The sequence below is a fragment of the Thunnus thynnus genome, chromosome 18 (genome assembly GCF_963924715.1).
Source record: "Thunnus thynnus chromosome 18, fThuThy2.1, whole genome shotgun sequence".
NCBI classification, from domain to species: Eukaryota; Metazoa; Chordata; class Actinopteri; order Scombriformes; family Scombridae; genus Thunnus; species Thunnus thynnus.
Window position 1 is genome coordinate 13,347,632 of NC_089534.1, and position 23,871 is coordinate 13,371,502.

The 23,871-nt window shown below is 38.8% G+C and overlaps 1 protein-coding gene across 2 annotated transcripts in view; it reads left to right on the plus strand.

Annotated features, from left to right (window-relative positions):
* The first annotated feature begins 4,565 nt into the window (after positions 1 to 4,565).
* itpkb (inositol-trisphosphate 3-kinase B) overlaps positions 4,566 to 23,871 on the plus strand; it is a 32,819-nt gene continuing 13,513 nt past the window's right edge. The window contains exons 1-5 of one of the 2 annotated variants that reach the window (XM_067571637.1): positions 4,566 to 5,129; positions 14,610 to 14,811; positions 15,216 to 15,378; positions 15,796 to 16,083; positions 16,698 to 17,666. In XM_067571637.1, the coding sequence (XP_067427738.1) occupies positions 14,765 to 14,811; positions 15,216 to 15,378; positions 15,796 to 16,083; positions 16,698 to 17,666 (1,467 nt within the window). In that variant the 5' untranslated portion in view covers positions 4,566 to 5,129; positions 14,610 to 14,764. Of the gene's footprint in view, positions 5,130 to 14,609; positions 14,812 to 15,212; positions 15,379 to 15,795; positions 16,084 to 16,697; positions 17,667 to 23,871 lie in introns of both variants that reach the window. The other variant, XM_067571636.1, reaches the window with a different exon arrangement.

Consider the following 23,871-nt stretch of genomic DNA (forward strand, 5'->3'; position numbering starts at 1 on the left):
AAATCAATAAATTGCTGCAGCAGCAAAAACAGCAAAAACAAACTAGAATCAGTAGAAAGTTAGAGGGATTTCTCTATCCACCAACTGAATCCTTGTGAACTTCACTGGGATGGATGAATACCTGGTACATGAATGCACCATAAGGCACAGGTTTGCATTGAATGACTGATAAGCTTCACTAAATGCAAATTTAAGCTGAAAAGTATCTCCGCTTTATGAATAGTTATTCTTTGTGACATGCAAAGAATCTCTAAATGGGCTGTCTGAGATTTGTAGACTGTAGTCTTGAATCCTCTTAATGAATGTTCAATATTCATAAAACTGGTTAATGGTATGTGATTGTGAATATCTGTGTACTGTAACACCTGTTCATGCTACTGTACTATACATTTGAAATGGTATGTTTAATTGTATAATGTTGATTTTTAACTGTAAATGTTTGATGATTTTCACCATATCTTTCCATTTTCTCATATATGTTATGACTTAGTTTTCTGAAAGCCCAGTGCAGTGTTTAAAGAAGAGTAGTGGTTGTGATGCTTCACTATGTGCAGCCTAAGATGCACAATACTGAGAGACCACTAGAGGACAGCAGCCCCTCTTTTCATGGATGTCTCATATGAAACTGAGCTTCAGTACCTCTGCCGTTTGGCCAAATATGCTAAAAATAAACATAAGCATAATCTTGAAAACACATGTACACCAAGAAGAAAGATTGTGTGATTTTCTCTCAAAATAGATGTCTTAATTAATTTGAGATTTTAGAGAGCCCCATTTTCCTCATGTGGTTGACCACTGGATGTGGTTGCCAGTGTTGGAAAGTAACTACATTTATTTATGTAAGGTACTTGTACTTTACTTGAGCAATTCTATTTGATGCTACTTTATACTTGCACTCCACTATATATCAGAGGGAAATATTGTACTTTCTACTCCACTACATTTATTTGACAGCTTTAGTTACTTTTCAGATGAAGATTTGACACAATAGATAATATAACAAGCTTTTAAAATACAACACAATGTTAAATATGAAACCAGTGGTTTCTAATATTTTTGGCTTTTGATGTCTTACAAAAAGCAGTGTGTAGTCGGGGTCACATTTCAGATGTCTATGAATTTTTAACAGCTCCACCAAATAGTGATTTTTCCCTCTAAACTTCTCACATGGTTTCATTTCAATAAATGTTCAAATGATCCAATATTTCACCAAAAATCAAAGATTAGAGAAAAAGTCCAAAAACTGAAGATAGATTTGTGTATCAGAACTTTGTTTTTTCTTCTTCTCTCTCCCATTAATCATCTCATGACCCTTCAGATTTATCTGGTGACCCTTTGGAGGGGCCTCTCCCTTAGATTAGGAACCACTGGAGTAAACAAGCTAACTGTATATAAAGTAGTTCAAACTAGCTCCACCTCCAGCAGCTACAACAGTAACATGCTGCTTACACACTGATGCTTCAGTATTAATAATCTAATGAAGACATATACAATAATATATCAGTCAGAGGGACCAAACCACTACCTTTACTGCAATACTTTAAGTACATTTTGCTGTTAATACTGTTTATACTGGTAATTTCAATTCAATCTCAAGTAAAGGATCTTCTTCCACCAATGATGGTTGTGTTTAGTTTTTTTCATTCTTTTGCTCTAGACAAAGTCACACAGTCAAACTGAAGCCTTCCCAGAAAAATGTGAGGAATTTTGTGTATTTCATACCAAGAGAGCTGGGGGGAAACTTCACCACATTTCACCCCAGCTGAATACAGCACTATAGCTGGTTACCATGACACCCTGACAAATTGCACAAAACATCCCTGATGGCGCTAAAATGATGTGAGAAAATTCAGTCTTTAATTTTTTTTATGTTATTACTGTAAAATAGTCGTATTATGGTACTTCATGCATTTGAAATTTCTTTGACACTTAATAGAGTGGCACCCTTGACTTACTTAAAATTGTGAGAAGAAGTAAACATTTATGACATCATCAGATGAAATGTTTCTGACTTTTTGACCATCTAAAAATGAGTTAATTTAGTCCAGTTTTATTCCAAATCATTTTAAGAGTTGGTCGCAGGTAGAGCAATCCAGATCGCCAAGTTTGTTTTTCCAACAACCACCTGTTGTCCAGACTCTCTCCCCACTCATCTCAGACAAACTTGACTTGAGTGTTTCCTGTCTCAAGTGGATATACTGGAAAGATTCTCTCTCTCTAGTATCCATGGTAACAAACTGATCCATTATTGCAATTTCCACGACCAGGACTGAATCCTGACTCTGAAGTTTTAATATCTACTGTAGGCTCTAGGGAGTTTGTGTGATTCTCCAATACTAAGAGGAACAATTATGACCTATCATCCTTTTTAAAACTCTGGTATCCTGATATATTTGGAGTCTTCACCGTCTAAACATGAATCTCATACACCAATAAAATGGGCAACGGTTCAGAAATTCAAACCCTTACCCTAACCCTAACCCTAACCCTGACCCTAACTTCCTCAAGCTGCCCCTTCAACATGCATGCATCTACATGTGCGGTCAACATCTCCAACTGATGAAAACCAATCTGAGTCATCTGATGGTGTGTCCTGACCTCTTTGAGGCCAAAGCGCTTTTCAAATCTGAATATTTGTTTCTGTGACTGTGGCCACAGGCCTTCTGGCTTACTGGTATCTCTTTGTGTTTTCAAGTGTCCCATGTCTTAGCTGAGCTTGATCAATCAAAAAGCACGAAAACACGACCAATTAAGCACACTTGCTGACTTTGTTCACTTTATTCAGTGTCCTCAGGCTGCTGTATTTCACTCTGTGGATAGAGAATTTATTTGACTACTCTTCCAACAGTGGTAACATTCAAATGAACAATATCCTGCACTCTTCTCTATACTGGCATACAAACACTGAGTAAACAGATACGCATTCATAGACAGATGGAAACACACACACACAGACACACACACACACACACACACACATCTCATCAACCTACACTCACACTAGATTATTTTAAGGTTATTTTAAGGTTTTTACATTTTTTTTAAAGGTTTGTAATCAGGTAATTGTACCTTTTTTGAGAAAAAAACATATTAGACACATAATACACCATGTAACAAATTTTTACTTGTTTTTGGCTCCTGGATAATAAGTGTTATTTTAATTGCTTATGCCTAAAAAGTGTAGAAAATGGTTGCTTTTATATTCTGTCTTGATGCCTTTTATGCTCTATGTAAAGCACTTTGAATTTCCTTGTTGTTGAAATGTGCTATACAAATAAATTTGCCTTGCCTATTATTCCCTTCAAGCTTTGATTTTGTGACCAGGATGGTGATATTTTAAAATGCACCTATTTCTGATGGGAAATGGGCAAATTTGCACATTTTCATTTACATGAAGTCAATAAAAACAACATATGAATCACCACATATGATGACAGGGGACTATATTTGGGGGCTGATTCATGAAAGTAATTAACAATATATCGTAAATGTGGAAAAACGACTCACTTCTAAGTATTCTGTGGTCACTTTTGTATAACTTTAGTATACATACTTGTTCATTTTGACTCATATGTTGTTTTTTCTGACTTTATGTAAATGAAAATGTGCAAATATGTCCATCTTCCATCTTGGAAATAGATACATTTAAAAAATGTCATTGTCCAGATCACAACAGCAAAGTCTGAAGTCAAGTCTTTTTTATTTATATAGCACCAAATCACAACAGATGTTATCTCAGGGCACTTTTCACATAAGGCAGGTCTAGACTGTACTCTTGAATTTACAGAGACCCAACATCCAACGGGAAGAAACCTCGAGCAGAACTGAGCTCTAGATGGGCGACCATCTGCCTTGTTGGGTTGAGAGAAAAAGAAGGAGGGGGAGAAGAGAGACAGACAGACAGAGAAGCATAGCAACAATAACAACAACAGCAACAACGATGGAAATGTCATAATGGTAGCAGTGGGCAAATATGACTAATAATAATAGTGGTAGTATTAGGCATCGAGCTGGCCCAAGGGGACAGCAGGTGGTCTTGAAGCCATTTTCTATACTTTTTAGGCATAAGCAATTAGGAAATAACACTTACTACCCAGGAACAAAAGTTGTGTTACATACGCCTAGGGTTGTTATTCCAAGCAGAGTCTTTTCTGTGCATCTTACAACATGTCTGGAGGGGATGGGCAAGTAGTAAATTACCAAAATGCAAATAAAATAGTGGACTTTTTGGCCCCATGTAGGTCTGGGATCCATGGGCAGTACAAACGAACCACTAAATACCACTAAAGGTTTGGAGAGTCTCTATTATTGTTAATGGACAGTATTATTCCAGTTTTTAATCTGACTGACTGTTGTTCCCTCTAATTGAGTTTACGCACGCGCTTCATGTGTATGCGCACGCTCCCCCACAATGCGCGTGTACACACACTGTAGTGCGTGTACAGCCTTTCAGTTTTTTTATCCAGTGAACCGAGAGTGAGAGAGAGAGAGAGAGAGGCAGTGTGTGTGTGTCTGTGTGTGTGTGTGTGTGTGTGTGTGTGTGAGAGAGAGAGAGAGAGAGAGAGAGAGAGAGAGAGAGAGAGAGAGAGAGAGAGAGACTGTCTTGTCGCTTCCGGCTTCAAACATACAGACAAACAACGCTTTACTACGAGCAGAGAGGTGTCGAGCAGCACGCATGACAACAGAAACCTCTTTAAAAACTATTTATCCCGGGAGCGAAACTGCGAGAGGACCTCACTGCTCGCTCCGGAATTCCTTAAAGTTTTCCTGAAATAACCAGAGAGAGGGGGAGAAAGAGAAAAAAAATCGTGGTGGAGAAAGACATTTTGAAATCTTCTTCTGTGGAGGAGGAGGAGGATTTTTTTTTTTTTTTTTTTTGGTGAAAAGGTGAAGAAGCAAAAAGGGACCGGCGGCAGCGTCGAACAAGTTCGTCTATGGAAGAAGCCAAAAACACACAAGAGGAGTAGTGAATAAGTTATTTGGCTGCACAAGAAGACGCGTCTTTGGGCGTTTTGTGTGTCAGACGCACACACAAGAATCATCCTCGGGTTATTGTTGCTGATATCAGGCTGTAATATTAACTCTGAGCGGTAAAAGTGTCCCGGACAAGCCTCGCAGAGGACGCTGAGGTAAGATCACACAGGGCCTGCTGTCATGTCAGGACCTCCATCCAGATTATTGTTGTTGGATATAGTTTATTACACTCTCATACCACCACTCCATGTGTAGGTGGGACAGGTTACAGTGAAAGTTGTGAGGATTATAGGCCTAGATATGCTTTAGTGACTGATATAATGGCTAAGCAAAGTGTTTGAATAGTGTGTGCAATTAAACAATTGTATCTTTATCACTTAATGAGTTTTGAATTGCCCCACAACATATGTTTTGTGGTTACAGATGTATTCTTAGATAGGCTAAACTAACAGCAGCTTTCCAATGATATACAATATAATACTGTATACTCATTATCATCCATGATGTCACTTAGATAAGGTTTGAGTTGGGCAGCAGTGAATTCACAGTTGAATCTGCTTATCAAAGCTTATCTTATCTCTTTAGGTTTAACTTTCAGCAGTTGTATGTACAGAGGTAGATGCTGAAGAAGAAAAATTCAAATATTGACATATAATATTTGCGTTTCAGATAACTAAACAACAAACTAAAAATCAGGTTTTTCCAGATTTTGTTCAAATTTGCACTTTTGTTAAATGTCCTCCTGAATGTTTTGTACATCTCGCTTTACTCATAAAAAGGGACAACAGAAGATTTGATAAGAGATTTGGGGCTTAAATTATTTCACCAAACTGGATCCAAAATGGAATCCGCTATATGAAGCCTTATATAATGAGATTACATTAGATTTCAGGTAATTTCTAATTTGATTTGGGTCTCCCTTAGGGCCCCGCTTGAGGCCTTTACTCTGAGCTATAAGCGTGGTGCTGTGTACTTTGAGTATCCCGTCTGCTATCAGTGGGCAAAATTGATAAAATCTTCTAGTGTGGTATATTTAATTTTATACCACAATTTTTGCAGTATCAAGTTTCTATGAAGAAACTGTTTATGGAAATAGATAACCAGGCAGAAATGTCTGTTTTTGGGAAATTTAGTGAAGTTAACACATGACAAATAAATGTACATCATCATATTAATCACACTGATGAAAAAAAATCATATAAAATTCCACTATTACCATAAATTAGTCCTGCTTATTGATGTGCAACATCGCCCACAATGACCTAATAATATCATATGTATAGCTACCACAGTATAAACAGTCTTGCACAATCAATCAGACAAGTTGTCTCACTGCACATATTAATGAGCTGAAACTAATGATTCTTTTCAGTATCGATTAATCTGCTCATTATTTTCTCGATTAATCTTTTTGACTAAAAAATGTCAGAAACTAGTGAAACATGCATGTTATAACTTCTTAGACCCACGGTGATGTCTTCAAATGTCTTGTTTCGTACGACCAACTGCCCAAAATCCAAAGATATTCAGTTTACTATCATGTAAGACACAGAAAAGCATAAAATCATCACATTTAAAAAGCTGCAACTTGTAAATTTGGGCTATTTTTGCTCCAAAAAAAGAAAAGAAAAAAAAGACTAAAACAATTATTCAGTCGTCAATACTGTTGCGATTTAATTTTCTGTCAATCAACTAATGGACTAATTGTTGCAGCTCTATATATCATTATATTGTCATGCCCTATCATCTGCTTATGTAAATTTTCATTTTTTTAAAAGCGTGTAGGTTTATTGCCCACTTGTGTGGGCAAGTGGGCAGTTTTAATACTCACACAGTCCCACTCAATCTGACATCAGGCTGCGCTGAAACACAGACAACACTCTGACTGAGGTAGTTTACATGTGCGGTTGTGCCGGGATCACCCAGTATTTGTTTGTATTTGAGTGTATTTGGTGTGTTAAAGGCGGTATTTTTGTGTGCTGCATTAAAAAGTTGTGTGTGTGGCATCAGTGCAGTTCATGTCAGGGTCATGGTTTACTTAATTATTCTGCTTCATGACTGTTGGTAATTGTTGCTTAATGGTCTCTTTAAAATATTTGGAGTGCTGTTGGCACTCCAAATATTTCATGGACATGGACAGTTCATGTTCATGGACAGTTTAGCATATTTTCTGCTATCTTTTTGGGCAATATTATCTTTAAGGGAGGTGAAGACATGTAGGCACCAGAGTGGCATTGAAAGACAAAAGATATTTTGTCTTTTCTAACTTCTTTCTGTTTTGTCACAAGAAGTATTCCCCATATCTTAAAGCTGGTGCGGTTGCAATGGATTCCCTCTGATATATGCAGTTCTAGTGTGAAGGCTAATCTCTTGCGATGCACCTTTAAGTGCTGCACAGACCACAGCTAAAAGTTCAGTCAGGGTTTAAATAATTTTTAGACAATGTCCTTTTTTGCGCCATTTAATTGACGATACTTTGATGATTCCTTTGGGATAATTGGATATTTTGGAGAGCACAGAATCTGGAGAGCTGTCCTGTAGTGCGACAAAAAAAAAAAAAGTCTTTGGGATGCAGCTAACCATGTGCAACATGCAGTGTGAAAAGGGTTCCTGGTGCCCAGTGCTGCTTCATTACAGCAACCGAGCCGTCTCACAGAAAGTAAATCCACTAATTCTGCATGAAAGATTCAGAATAGACAATCAACCTAAAAATAGCCTGCAAACACCATTTTTCCCTTCCTCACTCTTCTGTCTTTCTCTGTAGTCTCCCTCAGTCCTGCACTGTTTCATTTTCTCCCTCTTTCTTTCTCAAACTTTCCTCATCATCTGCGTGACTTTGTGTTGTTTTCATTTAAATTTTGTGTTGAAGCAGAGAGAAGTGATTATTCAGCGTGAAAAAAGCTGCACTGGCGGTTAGTAAGCTACTAGAGAGATGGGCCATTCAGATTGTTTCCTGCCTCCCTCTACAGTAACTGCGTCACTCCCCTACAAGGAAATCCCATGTTTACCCCGTAGTTTATGACCTGATGTCTTAACTCATCTGGAATCAAAACACATCCCAAGGCAGTCTCTGGCAGCTCAGTCAGAGCATGACAAGAATACCAGCATGCTTAAATGAGACCCAGAACTGGACTGGGAGGGCTTTGAAAAGCTCTTGTTTACTTGACATACAGTAGGAGTTGCAGTTTAGTTTTGCTGATCGTTTCTGCAAGACAGAGGTGACAACCTGGTGTGAAAAGATATACAGTTTGTTTTGTGTATCTGTTTTGCTGTGCTACTCTGCAACACACACAGATTGATTTGACTTTGGCGGCTCTAGAAAGAAGCCCTTTCTGAGAAATTAATGAATATTAATTAATTTCAAAGCACTGAAACAAAAGTAAAATGCCACCAAAGACCAAACAACAAAACAACACTGCAATGGAATGAAGAAATGGAGGAAATCAGGAAATCCTTGAGCTTTATGTCAGAGGATATAAGTAAAGTCACCAAACAACAAACCAAACTTATAGAAGTAATGGATAAAATGCTTATTAAGGAGGAGGATGAGAAGACTGAAGACTTGGAGAAAAGAATCGATGACATGGAACAATAACACACGAATGGAAGACCTGATTACAATCGGACTGCCAGGGCGGTGTCAGTCACAGACAAAGGTGAGGATGCCCCTGAGAGATGAGATACTAACACTGGAACAACAAGTCATTGTTTTTTTTGAGAGACAGAACACGTCCATTGAAAGCAACAACATCACAGCTTGTCAAACACTTCCCCAAAAGGGCAGAAGAGTAAAGCCGGCTATTATATTTTGTTTTGTGAATCGGAAGAGCAAGATTGAGCTATATTGACAGACTAGGAAGCTGACTTTGATGGGAGTGTATCCGAATGAACACCTCACCGAAAAGAATGCTGACATTGCCAGGCAGGCACGCATTCTCCAGAAGCGAAACAAAATACAAGCCACTACAAGCTGTCGGGCGGCTGTGGCACAGGTGGTAGAGCGGGTCGCCCACTAATCGGAAGATCGGCGGTTTGACCCCTGGCTCTTCCAGTCCACATGTCGAAGTGCAGAAGCGTCCTTGGGCAAAATACTGAACCCCAAATTGCTACAGAGGGCTGTGGCATCGGTGTGTGAGTGCGTGTGTGCGTGTGAATGTGTGTGTGTGTGAATGATTAGAAACTCTTCCTGATAAGCAGGTTGGCACCTTGCATGGCAAACTCTGCCATCAGCATATGAATGTGTGTGTGAATGGGTGACTGTGACATGTAGTGTAAAGTGCTTTGAGTGGTGGGAAGACTATAAAGGCGCTGTATAAATGCAGTTCATTTACCATTTACTACTTGGACAAGAAATTGCAAAGTTTTGATTTGGCTGAATGGATCTCCTGAAAAGTGGTTATGGTAAGAGAGCTAAAATCTAGATCTTTACAGATGATGACATACAATTAGCTCTGTCTCATGGAACAGGAGTCATCAATAGCCGATGATGTTGATGAACAGCACTGGCATGAAGTGTGTGTGGAATTATTTAAATGGCCAAGACAAGACTGTTTCTGTTTGGAAATACTTGAATAAACTATGACTGCTGCGATGAGACCTGACAAGATTATTCCTTTCCATTCAATGACATGGATGATGTTGAGTTTGGAGAAATGGGATCATCAGACTGTGTGGGTAACGGTTTACCTCGACATGAGAACTATGAGAAGGTGAACTTGACTTTACAGAACACAAAATATATGAAACTGAGAATGACATTCATCCTAAAAATCACCTCTAAAATAACATGAACTGCAGCTGTGAGTATTATACAGATGAACAATTCAAAAGCAATATAATAATGGACCGTACGTTGTCGATAATACACTTCAACGGTAGAAGTCTGTATAGTGATTTTTTAAAATGAAGTGCTATTTCACCATGTTCAATGCTGTATTAGAGACTTGGCTCAGTAAAGAGAAGGGAGCTGATGTTGAACTTGAGGGCTTCAAACTATTTACAGTACTATTAATAGAACGAACAAAAAGGGAGGATGAGTTGCCTTGTTGGTGAATAATTAATTCAAATGCAAAATAGTAGAAAGAATGTCAGCAACAATAGAAAATATGGATTGTATTACTGTACAAATAAATGTGGAGAAATCTAAGAATCCAGGATCCTATCTTGACACATAAGATGGTTGAAATGTATTTTATTTATTAAACCCAAATGAGATTTTATTGATACAATGTACAGTATAAGTATATTTCCTACTATCTTAAAACCAACTAGAATAACAAGTGACAGTGCTACATTAATAAATAACAGTTTTACCAATGAAATTGGGAGTGGGAGTAGGAAGTGGACTGCTCTTTACTGACATAAGTGACCACCTTCTTGTTTTTGCAACCTTACAGAAGTTTTTAAAGATAAAAACACAAAGAAATTCTGATACTTATACATTTATTCAACACAGAACACCAGAAGTCATAGGTGCTGTTAAGGGGGACTCAAAGAAGCAAAGCTGGAATGAGGTTTATTTAAACAATGATCCAAACAAAGCTCATGAATTTCTGTCTGCTTTAACCACCTTATATGACAATCACTGTCCCATATGAACACAAAAGAAGCACACATATGAAGACAAGTCCTGGATCACCAGGGGACTAAAAAATGCCTTTAAAAAGAAAAAATACAATATAAGCAGTTCTTAAAATATAGAACAATGGAAGCAGAAAATAAATATAAAAAATATAGAAAAAAATTGACAAGTATAATGAGACACAATAAGAAGGATTATTACAACAAACTATTGGTGCAGCATGGAAGCAACACAAGGTCCATGGAAAGTTCTTAACAGCATAATTAAAAGTGTACAGGACAAATCAGATCATCCAAATTACTTAATTAAAAATAATCAACCAATCATAAAGATATTACCAGTGAATTTGATGATTACTTTGTGAATGTTGCCTATAATTTAGCAAATGATATTGTTGGACCCAATAATGAAGGAGGGTGTAGATGATGACATTATTGATATAAATTCCAAAACCATATTTCTGAAGAGAATTGAAGAGAAGAAACTAATTGACATGTAGTATACAGTTTTAAGAATAAAAAAATCCACTGATTGTTCTGATATTGACATGACATTTGTTAAAAAAAATATTATAGAGTAATGAGCGAAACCACTGATCCACATCTGTAACCAGTCACTCCAAACAGGAATATTTCCCAATAAGTTGAAAATAGTAAAGGTCATTCCTATCTATAAAAATGGAGATAGGCAATTTTTTCAAACTATAGACCATTTTCTCTCCTTCCTCAGTTCTTGAAAATTTTGGAAAAACTTTTTGTTCAAAGACTTGATCATTTCATAGAAAAACACAACTTAGTGAGTGAACATCAATATGGTTTTAGATCTAATTGATCCACCATAATGGTAGAGATGGAACTGAAATATCTACAGTAATAGAAAATAAGGAATAGACTGTAGACTGTTTAAATAGATTTTAAAAAAAGGCATTTGACACTATTGATCATAGAGTATTAATGAGGAAACTCGAAAGATATGTTATTAGAGGGGTAGCATACTTATGGCTTAGTATCTATCTTGATAATAGACATGAGTATGTGCAAATAAACAATAATAAATCTGACCTGCTGAGGGTCACCTGTGGGGTTCCACAAGGTTCAGTTCTGGGTCCAAAGTTGTTTGTATTATACATTAATGATATTTGCAACATGTCCAAATTGCTAAAGTTCGTTTTGTTTGCAGATGATATGAATTTATTTTGAGAAGCTTCTGGATTCAGTGAAAACTTTAAATTAAATTTGGATATTGAAAAAATCAATAATTAAGTACAAATAATGAAATAGAAAGACCACAAACTACACTAGAAACCACATATAAATCATTTAAAGACAAAAATGTTGAAGTCTAACTTCTTAACATATATTGTACCGTTCTTTTATAGTTCTATACATCACCTACTGTGTATAGGTTTGGGGAAACACATGGAAAACGAGCACAAATCCAATTTTTATGCTACAGAAGAGAGTTATAAGAATTGTAAATAGAGCTGATTATCATGAACCAACAAACATATTATTTATAAACTCTTCATGCTCCCAAATTTAGAGATTTGGTGAACTTAAAAACTGCACAATTAGTGTATAAAGTAAAAAATAAAAATGCTTCCAGACTGTATCCAACTGAGAGTGAGTCAGTATGAACTACGAGGAATTTGCATGTTTACAAAAACAAAGATTAGAAAGAATGCAAAACAAGGATGTATATCAGTGAAAGGCGTTAATTTGTGGCTTTGAAAAGGAAATGAGTAATACAATCCATAGATTTGAAGAAAAAAAAAAAGATGATTAACAAATATAAAACTGAGGTATGAACACCTTTGTATATATGAATTTTGTTTGGGACTTTTGGGTATATATAATATACATATATAAAAATACATATATAAAACATATAATAGTCAATATAATAATCATAAATAGTCTTTCTCTTATTTTCCTTCTTCTTACCGAAAATTTAAGGGATCTGTACAAAATCATGAATATAAAAAGGTTAGCTGTAATAAGCTGAGGTTCAGTCTGCGCCTTTTCAGTCAGTATAAACTTGCTTTGGTTTGACTTATTATTATTTATTTATTATTTATTTACACGTGTATTTGAGTGGTATAAGTTGAAAAACTAAACTAAACTAAACTAAACTGAACTAAAGTCAGTGGGCAGAAATATTTTACTCAAGTATGAAAAAAAAAGTTGACCATGAAACAGGTTTTGGTGACATCTCATCTCAAGTTTGTAGTTGTGTGAACGGATTGTTCAAAGCTTTGTACTCCAGTAATCTGCTTAGGTTTATCTCATGTTATACAAAGCAGTCTGATACAAGTCAATGAACACTGAATCACTCATCTGTCAGAATCACAGACGAGAGTTAGTTACGAGTAGTTAGCTTAAAAAGAATACGCGTCTGCATCTAAGTTAAAAGCACAATCTGTAAATCTGCCTTTGGGAAACGAGACATTTTTTTGCAATGTGTTGCGCAGTTGACCACTGCGCATCAGGTACCAGTTGTTGCACAGCTAAGCTTATTTGCATAACTTATTTCAGATTTCAGTCACTACCTGTTTGGAACAGGGCTTGATACTACAACCTATCGCTCTTTTTCATTAATATACTGAGTGTGAGCTTAACCACATAAAGCATTAAAATGAGGATTGACAACTATATTTAGCCGTATTGTGAATGGGACCTGAGTGAGTCTGCAAATAGGAGACTCTCGTGCACCTTCACCTCAAAACCTTCTTGGTGCAGGGGTGTGTCATAGTAGAATACTTGCAGGATGCACTACTTAATAGAAAGCCCAGTACATAATTGTATTTGAAAACAAGCTTTTTTTTTAAGCTTTCCAGTTAATTTAAGTATATTTTAAATTAAAAGCTCACAAGATGTTTGCAGTTGCTTTTTAATTCTGTCTTGTTGCATGCTATTTAAGCCTCCTTACATTCAGAAAATAAAGATACAATGACCTACAGTCTCTTGAGAGTGTGCTATCTTTTGCAGCAAAAAGATAAGTGCTTATTCAGTGACTCTGGGTGTCTCTACATGTCTTTATCTGGTTCACTTCAAAGTGAGGAGATTCCATAGAGGTTTTCTGCCTCATTTTCCTGCTGTTTAGCTTTCCATCTTTTTGTCTTTACCCCTCGGTGTTATATGTCATGTCTCACTTTCCTTCCACCTCCTGCCCTTTTTCAATTCTCCCTCTCTGCAAGTTTATATCTCCATCTTTCTGCCCTTTTCTGCCTGCCTCCCTCATTTTGCCACTGAAAGAATGTTTTATCTTTAGACCCCACAGTTTCAAACAAACAGTGTGCTCTGAGATCATGTAGAGCAAAAGATTATGAGAGTTTGGTCTGGCTGAACTTTGGACATCATGTTGTTGCTGCTTTTGTAGAACAAAGACATGTTTGGTACGACCATGAAACGAGCAGGATCAGGTTCATACACTTGAATATGTAAAACTCTATCAGGTTTCAAAAACAGTCTGGAGCAGAATTATTGTAAATTGTTATTTAGTTGAACAGGAGGAAGATGATCGCCACTGAAAAGGGCAGTCATTGTCATAGATATAAAATCTATGGTCACAGTGCTCTGTCATAAACCAGCATAAACCATTCAAATGAGCTTTATAAAAATCTCAGATTTCATGAAACGTTGACAGGAGAAAAGGCTAATTATTTCCAGTGAGGAAAACATTTCCCTTGCTCATTTTTTTCAACATTCATCCCTCTATTTCTCTCTACGTCTGTCTCCTTTTCTCTCCATTTCACTTTCTCTTGGTTATTTTTCATTTATTTAGTTTCATTCCTAGTACGAACAATGATATCTTTTATTTTGGACTAACAGCAGGACTACATGAATAATCTTCTTTGTCCATGACGCAGTTAGGGATGACTTTCCAGGAATGGAAAATTGGAGTTCCAGTATCTGTCGTTTAAGAAAAGGGCTTATTTTCATCTTGAAGAATGATTCTCGTCTTAATTCGTATTTGCTACTTAACTAATTTCCAGTTATTTTCTTTTTAATAATTAGGGAGGTTAACTCTAACCCAGCCTTTTCATTTTTTTCAGTGTCGGGTGCAGATTTTCTTGCAGTGTGGAGCTGCTGCTGCTGCCGACTGAATGCAGAAGAAACACTGAAAGCTGTTCTCCAGACCTCCCTGCAGCTTCAGGGGAGATTGTCAGATGTGTACCCAGCACTCAGAGCCCCTGGCCTGGCCGCGGGGATGGCAGCCTCTGCCCTGAACCTGAACGGCCTCGGAGTCATGAACAGGTCAGTTTTTAACAGTGTTGTCCTGCTGAGTTTTTGTGACAGAGAATGTGTTTGGTCAGTCTGCTGCGGCTGACCAGTAAGATTACTTTATTTGTAATACATCACAGGAAGTCATCCTGCTGTCCAACAGGTGAATGATTTACATTAAAACATTGTCTAATCACTTGTAGGGATGCATAAAAATCTCTCTTTAAACATTTTTTAGTTATTCAGAAAGCAAGTAACTCTTCCTTTCATCTGCAACCTAAGTTTTTGGAGCGTGTCACCATTAATTGAAATGATTGGTTTGTTGTAATCAGATTTCTCGCATCCCCTCCAATTTCTAGCCTCAATGCTCAGACAGGATGTTTTATTATGTGATATTAATCTTCCTTGCCTCTCCTCTTCTCCGCTCCCCACAGCAGTAATCAGTTTCACACCCAGCCAGGCTCCTCTAGTACCACCTCCCGAGCTAGAACCAGCCCGGTCGGCCGACCTGTGCTGCCGGTTCCTGATCGGACCACCTATTGCCAGTTACTGGGTGGGGGAGCACTGAGTGGAGGTCTCTACAGTCCAACCAGCCCCAAGGTATCTCAGGTCGAGTTGTTGGCCGTGTCCACAATGATGGACATAAATTAGAAAATGCCATTTACGTGTTTTCCATCCACAAAAGTTTCTTTTTGTTGTTGCTGTCATTCAATTTGGATTTTGTTGGGCATTTAAGCAGTCAATCATCAATATAAGAAATTAACATGGCCCAGGAACCTAAATAATGTTTTCAATTCTCAATTCACATTTTACATAATAAACAGTACCAAACTGATATATGTGTGTTAGGATACAGTAAGGTGCTTTAAAGAAAATATAGAGATCAAAAAAGAAGGAAAAATAAATCACTGTTTTTGTTTGTATTAGTCATTTTTGATGTTCTCTCAACCTATATATTAGCTTATATAATAAGTGTTTTGGAGTTCCCCTGATCCTGTCTTGTGTGTCTGCCCCTAGACGAGCCCCCGGGCGCTGGGTCGAACCTTTGTCTTCCCCCCTTCATCCTCACTCTCCCCCAGCCCCACCCCTCCTCGCGCTCGCTCCCCTTCCCCGAGAAGCCCGGAGCTCCTGGGAGTCAATGTGGGCCAGCGGGTTCGACGACTGAGCTCACCCGGCGGTGAGGAGAGCGGGGAAGGAGAGGTGCAGGAGGAGAGGGGAGGAGAGACGGGAGGAGGAGAGAGGCGAGAGGACAGGAGACGCCAGGCACAGCTGCTGCAGATTCACAGAGAGCTGCAGAACGTTGAGGTGATACTACACGTGCCTCCCTTCTTTGTCTACTTCATCTCTCTCTTCCTCTGTGCCTTTTTTTGTCTCTCTCTCTAACTGGCTACCTCTATTTGTCTGTCTGACTATATCTAAACATGCAATCACATGGAGGTTTAAAGCAATTTATTCTAACACTGAAGGCTTTACCCCTTTATTTCTATTTGTAAAGCTGGAAATTTGTACTTTCGGTGTCTGTCATTTCGATGAAAGGGCTTAAGGGCTTTGTACTGTTTTGTACTTAGTCAGATTACAATCTATCCAGTGATCAAGTTTGTGAGTCCATGTGACTCTTGTTCTCTTATCTTGGATTGTGTTTCCTTGTGCAATGTAAATTATTATGCAATAATAAACTAAAGATAGACTTACATGTGTTTTAAGGTTTGGTATTGATTATTATACCGCATTTCTCTCTGATCTTATCTCATGATTTTACTGAAGCAGTGCTATTGGTTTAAATTTAGGTTTGTGTTTATCTTTTGCTTCTTGCTAAATTAAGCAAAACATGCATCAAAGTAAACTTCTCTAATGTTAGTTCAAGGGAACTGAACTGTAGCTGCATTTTAACCCTTATCCACTTTCTCTGTGTCTTTCAGGTCAGGGGAAAAGTGGGCATTTTCGAGGCCCACATATCCGGGATTCGTGCCCAGGTGCTGAACAACGAGCTCCAACGCAGCCCTCGGTCGCCAAGACGTACGACGATCCAAGCCCCTTCCCATCCCGGCCAACAAAACACAACCCCTGAATGCCCAATGACCCAACCACAAGAGACTAAAGTTCCTTCTGTTGTCCAGAATGGAAGAGAAAAGGAGGATGAAACAGTGGAAGGAGAAAGGAGAGAAGGAAGCAGCAATGCTAATAAAACAAACATGGAAAACAAGACACTGATTGGTCAAAATGGCCGCCACTCAGAAGCAAAAATGCAAACTCCCTGTTTGGATGGACTGGTTGTTGTTCAGGGTTCCCTTGAGACATTAGACCCAGATGCAGCAACAGACAGAGAGAAAGAAGAGGGAGAAAGGCTGAGAGAAAAGGAGGGAGAAAAAGACACAAGGGAGAAAGAAAACAAACAAATGCTGGGAGACAAAAGAGAATGGACGGCGAGAGATGTAAGAGGTGAGAAAGAGGACCGGTTGTGTCCTTATATGCTGCTCCAGACAGAAGCAGACAGGTTGGAAGTTAACCCAGAAACCCCTGCTTTACCTCCAAGCAGCGAGAGCTCCTCTTCTTTGCTGGATATCACCGATCAAACCTCCAACCACTCTCCCTCCATCCCTCCCTCCATCCCTGCAGTCATAATAACTGACCACGGTTTGGAAAACCAGCCTCAAACCTCTGAAGGCCCCGGCTCAGACCAGGGACTATGCTGCACCCCTAGCCCCAGTTCTAGCCCTATCCCCGGGCCAAACTCCTCCACCCGTTCCCTCAGGAAGCTGTCATCCTCCTCGGCCTCCTCGGCTGGTTTCTCCTCGTCTTGGGAGGAGTCGGAGGAGGATATTTCCAGCGATACGGAGAAAGGGGAGCAGCTTCTCAACCCTGCGCTCCTCAGTTCTCAACAGAAAGCAGTAAGTAGTGCCAAGTTTGAAAGTGTGGGCCAGTTTGTGTGGCTGTATCTACAGCCTGCTTGCGATTCAGTAGACCTTTTGTAGTTTTAAATGGCAATGACCTTTGGAAAATGTCTTTGCTGGGATTTGCCATACATCATACAGACAGGAACACAGTTTTTAAGGAAGAATCCACACTTGTGGTGAAGTGGGAAATCTTGAAAAAGGGAAAACTCTGATATTTTTGATCATTTTAAATAATTTGAAAGGTTCACACTAGTAAAGGTCACATATGAAACCTGAAAACCTGCAGTAACTATTTCAGAATGGTTGCTTTTGCAGCAAATCCTGCCAGATCTTGGAAACCGTTTGTCTTGATGTGGGTCTCCGTTACCAGTCGTACCTCAAAATGTTTGTCTGTCGGCTTATGTGTGTGTGTGTGTGTGTGTGTGTGTGTGAATATGCCTGTGCATGTTGTCGGGTGCTCCTGTGACAAATTGGCCTGAGCTCTCTCCCTGAGTAATGGTTGACATTCACAGTAACAAAGCCAGCTCTGTGCCCTGACCTGTGTGTGCGTTTAGGTGTGTTTTGGTGTGTGTGTGGGTAATGTGAGGGTGTGTGTGTGTGTGTGTGTGTGTGTGTGTGTGTGTGAGCGAGAGCGGGGGTGATAGAAAAAGGGAAAGCAAGAGAAATTGCCTGTCACACACACTTAGGCTTTGCCTGCATTTGGACGCTGTTCAAAGAGGAGGCTGAGGCCTGTTTTTGTGTGTGTGTGAGTGTGTGTGTGTGTGTGTGTGTGTGTGTAGGTGGGTGGGTGGATGTGTTTTTATTTGTAGCCAGCATAAGTTCATGAGGCCATCTCACTTCTACTTTGAAACACAATTTGACGCAGGATTGTATAACTGATTTTTACCAGTTTCTTAAACATTGTGCCTGTTCAAAAAAGTGTCAACTTCTTAGGTTTCTGGCTTTAGGAGGAAAGTGCTCATATTCACGTCTTATCAGTTGAACTGTCATGAATCATATATAAGCTTTAAAACTGAGCGGTGTTCCCCCTTTGACTGTGCAAGCCAATACAAGCATTTGAATACTCCATCGCTCTGCAATCAATACGGCAACTGCTGTAATTTCCAACTGCTGCTGCATAGTTCCACACATACTTTGGAGACGTGGTCACCGAAATCATTAAAACTTAACTTTCCATGTTTGCTTTCATTATGAGAAGCAGCAGCAACAGAAAAAAAAAATCAAATATTCACCTGACCTAGCCCTAAACCAATATCCCAACTCTCCCAGGTGGATTACAAACTATTTGTTTAAATGAATTTGGTTGATGGATTTGAATAGTGTTTGTATTGCTGTTTGCATATTTCCAGACATTGTTTTTCACTTTATCCAGGCAAAGAGAGAGACAGAAACTCCTGCAGGTGGTTGCAGTTGAACAAAGATTTATAGTTACTAGTGATAACTATCTGGATTTCCACCATCGTAGCGCAAAGATGTCAAACGTGACAATTATTCTTATTCTTGTCTGTAGCTTGTCATATTTCCTGATCTTTATTTTAAGGAAACCTGGTATATTTGTGCAAAAGGCAAACATGCAGAAACACATAAAGCATGCTTGATCGTGTGGGTGGTATGTAGGAGAGAGGAGAGGGAGAGAGATGAGGAGTGATACTGAGAGAGGAAGAAGAGAAAAGAACAGAGTGAGCAAGAGAGTAATGTTGGCAGAGAGAGACAGCTCGAGAGGAAAAGTTGTACAGTGTGTACTGTAGTCACGTCTTTTTAAATCGATCTGAAGGGAGACTGGATACATATCTGTTCTTTTCATGGCTATTTAATGTTGGAGCTACTTGACTTTATCTGGCATACAGCAAGTTAAGAGGCTTTTATCACTTTGGCATTACTATATAAAGTAATCACCGAGAGAAAGACGAGAAAGAAAAACATGTTCCAGCACAGGAAAAAATAACAAGTATAAAACCAGGGTTACAGATTAACATTTTATATGAGGGTATAAAAAAGCTCAGTGGTTCACTGTGGATGCATTTGTTATCCTGATCACTTACCAAAACACAGGGGTTTTAATTATTCTTTGTAATATTATCCACCTGAGTAAGCGTCACATTTCCATTTTTGTTTAAACACAGTCAAACACATCTGCTCTGCTATGGTCATTAGCTTTTGGATTATATCAACTTGTATTTTAACAGCGTACAAGCTGAACGGGTGGAGGCTGGAATCTGAATAGAGCCATATATAGACACTATTTGGCTGATCTTTTGACTGCTGGGCATCTTTCCAAGGTTAGAAGGCACATATGTGCTGCCAGTGTTTTCCTAGTTCTAGTAAATTGGCAGCAAAAGGGCACCTGCGATAGATTGGCATCAGTGCTATTTTTCTCTCAACAAAATTTCAGTTGAGTTCTGCGGATTGAAAAGACGAGAATCTGGCAGCAGACGTGTCTCTGGTAGACTGACACAGTTGTTTGCTTTTCTTTGTAAAATGCCTTCAACCATCAGCTCCACACCCGTCTTAACAGTCTCCAACCATGGCTGCAAGTAACATTTCTCTTCATTACTGATTGATCTGTCGGCTATAAACACAGAAAGATATTCAGTTTGCAATTTCATAAAAACAGAGAAAAGCAGCAGTTATTTGCATTTGAAGCACTGAAACCGAAAAATTCTTGGCATTTTTTTTTTTTGGTAAATGACTTTAAGCGTGTAGTGTTTTAAATATCATTAAAATTTAAGAATATATGTAGAAACAAGTTTAAAAACACCAATAAACAGCAAGATTCATGGAACTTATTAGCACATTTAGACATATCTTCTGTACTGCATGTGCTGATAAAACAAAATCACCTAAATCCATAATTTTGACAAAGATTTTCAGAATTAACTGCCAACTATTTTGATAATTGATTCATTGTTTCACTTGTTTCAACATTTGCTGGTTTTAACTTCCCAAATATGATGATTTGCTGCTTTTCTCTGTTTTATCTCAGTTAATTGAATATCTTTTACCTTTGGCTTTGGTTAAATGTGATGATTACTACTTTTTTCACATGTTATAATCGAAATGATTAATAGATTAATTTAAAAAATTGAGAACTAAAGATTTAACAGCATTTTTTTTTTACATTCTGCAGCTACAGTTTTGAGTTGTTACTGATGTAAACATGTTGTTAAAACTTAGCGGGAGCTTTACCACAGCTGTATTTAAACCCAGACTATGAAAAGAAAACTCCAGCATCATGTTTCAGCTTTTCAGAGAGAATGATGAAAGAAACAGAGGCTAGTGGAGCAGAAGCTACAGTAGAACGGAAGTGGGGCAGGACTTACGAAGGCCTCGCTATAAATGATGCAGAGGGTGTGTTGTTAATTGTGGTGTCTGTGCTGTAAGTAAAGCTCGGGAGGAATCGCGTATTTGGACACGTTTCGATGCACCTTTGATCCTTGAAAAGATGCATCCATTATGTACACAGATGTGTCTTTTGGAATGAAGACTGCACCCATAAATACTGCTCAACTGTAAAAGACACACACACACACACACTAACGCTGACACACCCTCTGTACACACCACATTTATACCACCATTTCAACTTTTTCGACCAACACACACGACTGTTCACTCACACAAGCTGTTTTTCTTTCACAAACACAACTTATGGCACATTGACTCACATCTCTTTTTTTTTTATGATCCTTTGAAATGTGGTCACACTCAGACCCAAACATTAATCTTCACCATTCCAGGTTTATCCTCCTCTAATCCAACCGTGAATCTAACCTCAATTTTAATACCAAAAAAAGAGTTCTTGTAGTGTTCTGGATGGGACGAAAACTCATTTTTATGTCCACAACTGTAACTCATGTGGGTCGGCACACACACACACACACACACACACACACACACACACACACATACACTGTGTTTCTACTGCAGTGGAAAATCTTCACTACCACGGCGGCCAGTTACCTAGCAACCCTGTGACGTCAAACCGAGTTTCCCTCTCACAGCTGTATGTGTGTGTGTGTGTGTGTGTGTGTGTGTGACAGAGAGTCTGTAAGTTTATGGGTGTGTGCGTGTCTAACGCTTGTCGGTGTGTGTCTGCCTGCTTGGTTTACTGCGAGAGGAGAAACACCGGTCAATTCTTTATTTGGTGTTACTGTGCGAGAATGCGTGCATGTGCGTGTTCAAGTTGCCCTGTCCTCCACGGAGGAGTCAGGGCGGCACACAGAGTGAAGTTGACATTTTGGCTGAAAGAGTATCTCTAGAATTGGATTCGGTGCAGAAGTGTGGTTTCACATGCTTTCAGAGATGTCAGTGACACATTGGGGAAACCCTGCTGGATGTGATGTGTTTCTGCAAAAAAAAGGGATGTATTATACATCTTATGGCTTTTGGCAGCAAACTGGGGATCCACAGGTTTTACTTCTAAATGTAATGGCTATATTAGCAGAAGTGGTTATTTTCTGTGTGTTTTTTAGATATTAGATTTCATTGTTATATGCTGACATGAACATGCCTTCATAAGTTATTCTGCAGCTTAGTGAGGAAGCTAAGAAAACCCCCGAAACACCTCTGTTTGTTTAGTTTAATTCAGGGTGCTTAGGAGGATAGGTTAGATCTAAAGTGAGATATGCGCTTTAATGTTCCATAGTGACCTCAATTTGGAAACAAGTCTTCCTTATCGGACCGCTTACAACATAACTGAGCTGCCACATCACAAACATGCAACCTTTTTCTTTTTGAGGTGTCCCTTTTTCTACCTTGTATACATCTGTCAGTTTCGCAAAGCTAATTTTCCACTGACCAAAGTTGGTTGCTAAGAGATTTATCTTGCACTCTCTAAGCATGTTGTTTAGCCTGCACCACACTCCCTGCAGTTTAATTTTGAATGTGTTTAGTTGTTGTGTGTGTGTGTGTGTGTGTGTGTGTGTGTGTTTTCTCTCAGTCTAAACTTTGCAGACTCAGACAGTTGCAATATTTGTATCTGCAAGGGGACCTTGTGGTGAGCTATATCAGGGTTGTTGTTTCCTCAGTGCTTCTCCGTCGAAAACATCAGCGTGCATCAGTGTTTCCCCTGCTTGTTCACATTACACATTTGTAACCCGGCGTTACCCTTTGCCCCAAGTTTTAACCATTCTCACCACTCTCCGCCTCTCTCCACTCCTCCCCTGCATGCAAATGAGTGATATCTGGTTGTCCAATGTAATCTAATCGTCAAATTTCCATACATCTAAGTGTGCTGTTTGCAACACCCTTTTTTATTACCCAATTTGGTGATTGGATAATTTGATGAGTAGCCTATCTTTAAGTAAATGAATGTTGGATAAAATCATGTCTGCAGATGTGTGGTGCACTTCTAGAGATGATAATCAAGAGGCCAATAAAAACTCTTTGCCTCAGTGCTTCTTTTTCCCTCTGTGCTCTTTCTGTTGTTTACAGAGGGCAAGGCCTTTTTTTTTTCTTCTTTCTTTTGTTTGTAGTCAGCGGCGGATGTGGAAAATACTGTCGCTGAGGCAAGCGGCAACCCCCCCCACTTCCTGTCTGCAAGAAGTTCCTTCGCTTACCATTTCCTCCCTCTCTCTCTCTCTCTTTCTCTCTCTCTCTCTCTCTCTCTCTCTCTCTCTCTCTCTCTCTCTCTCTCTCTCTCTCTCTCAATGGAAACTTAACTGTTTTTCCTGCTCTCCTCTTGTCATCCAGCTGGTCTGGGGATAGAGATAGGAGAGACCGCCAGAGAGCAATGAGCCAGAAAAAGATGAGAAAAAGACAGAGAGGCTGACTTTGAGGGAAGAGAGTATGCACACTTTAGACAATTCAAAGACCTCCTTGAAATGTCTTTCATGGCCCCATTCAGGTCCAGCTTTTTAAAAACAATGTTCATTTTTCATAGTTTTTAAAACGCATACTTACTTACCATCAAAAACACGAAATTAGCTTCCCTCCAAACAAGCAAAAAAAATTAAAAATGCAGTAAGATGTGTGTGACCATAAAACACTTGATTCTCATGAAACTGAAGAGCTTCAGTTTGAACGTCAATTTTTTGAGGAATTATTTCCTGGTGGAGACGTCCATTTCTTCCTGTGGTTGTCTGATGATTGACAGTAGCACAGTGTAAAACAATGCACGCACTGAGAAGGAAAAACACTAAAACAGAGACACTGGCAATAGCAAAATTAAGGCTGTATGTATGTTGTGATGGATCATATA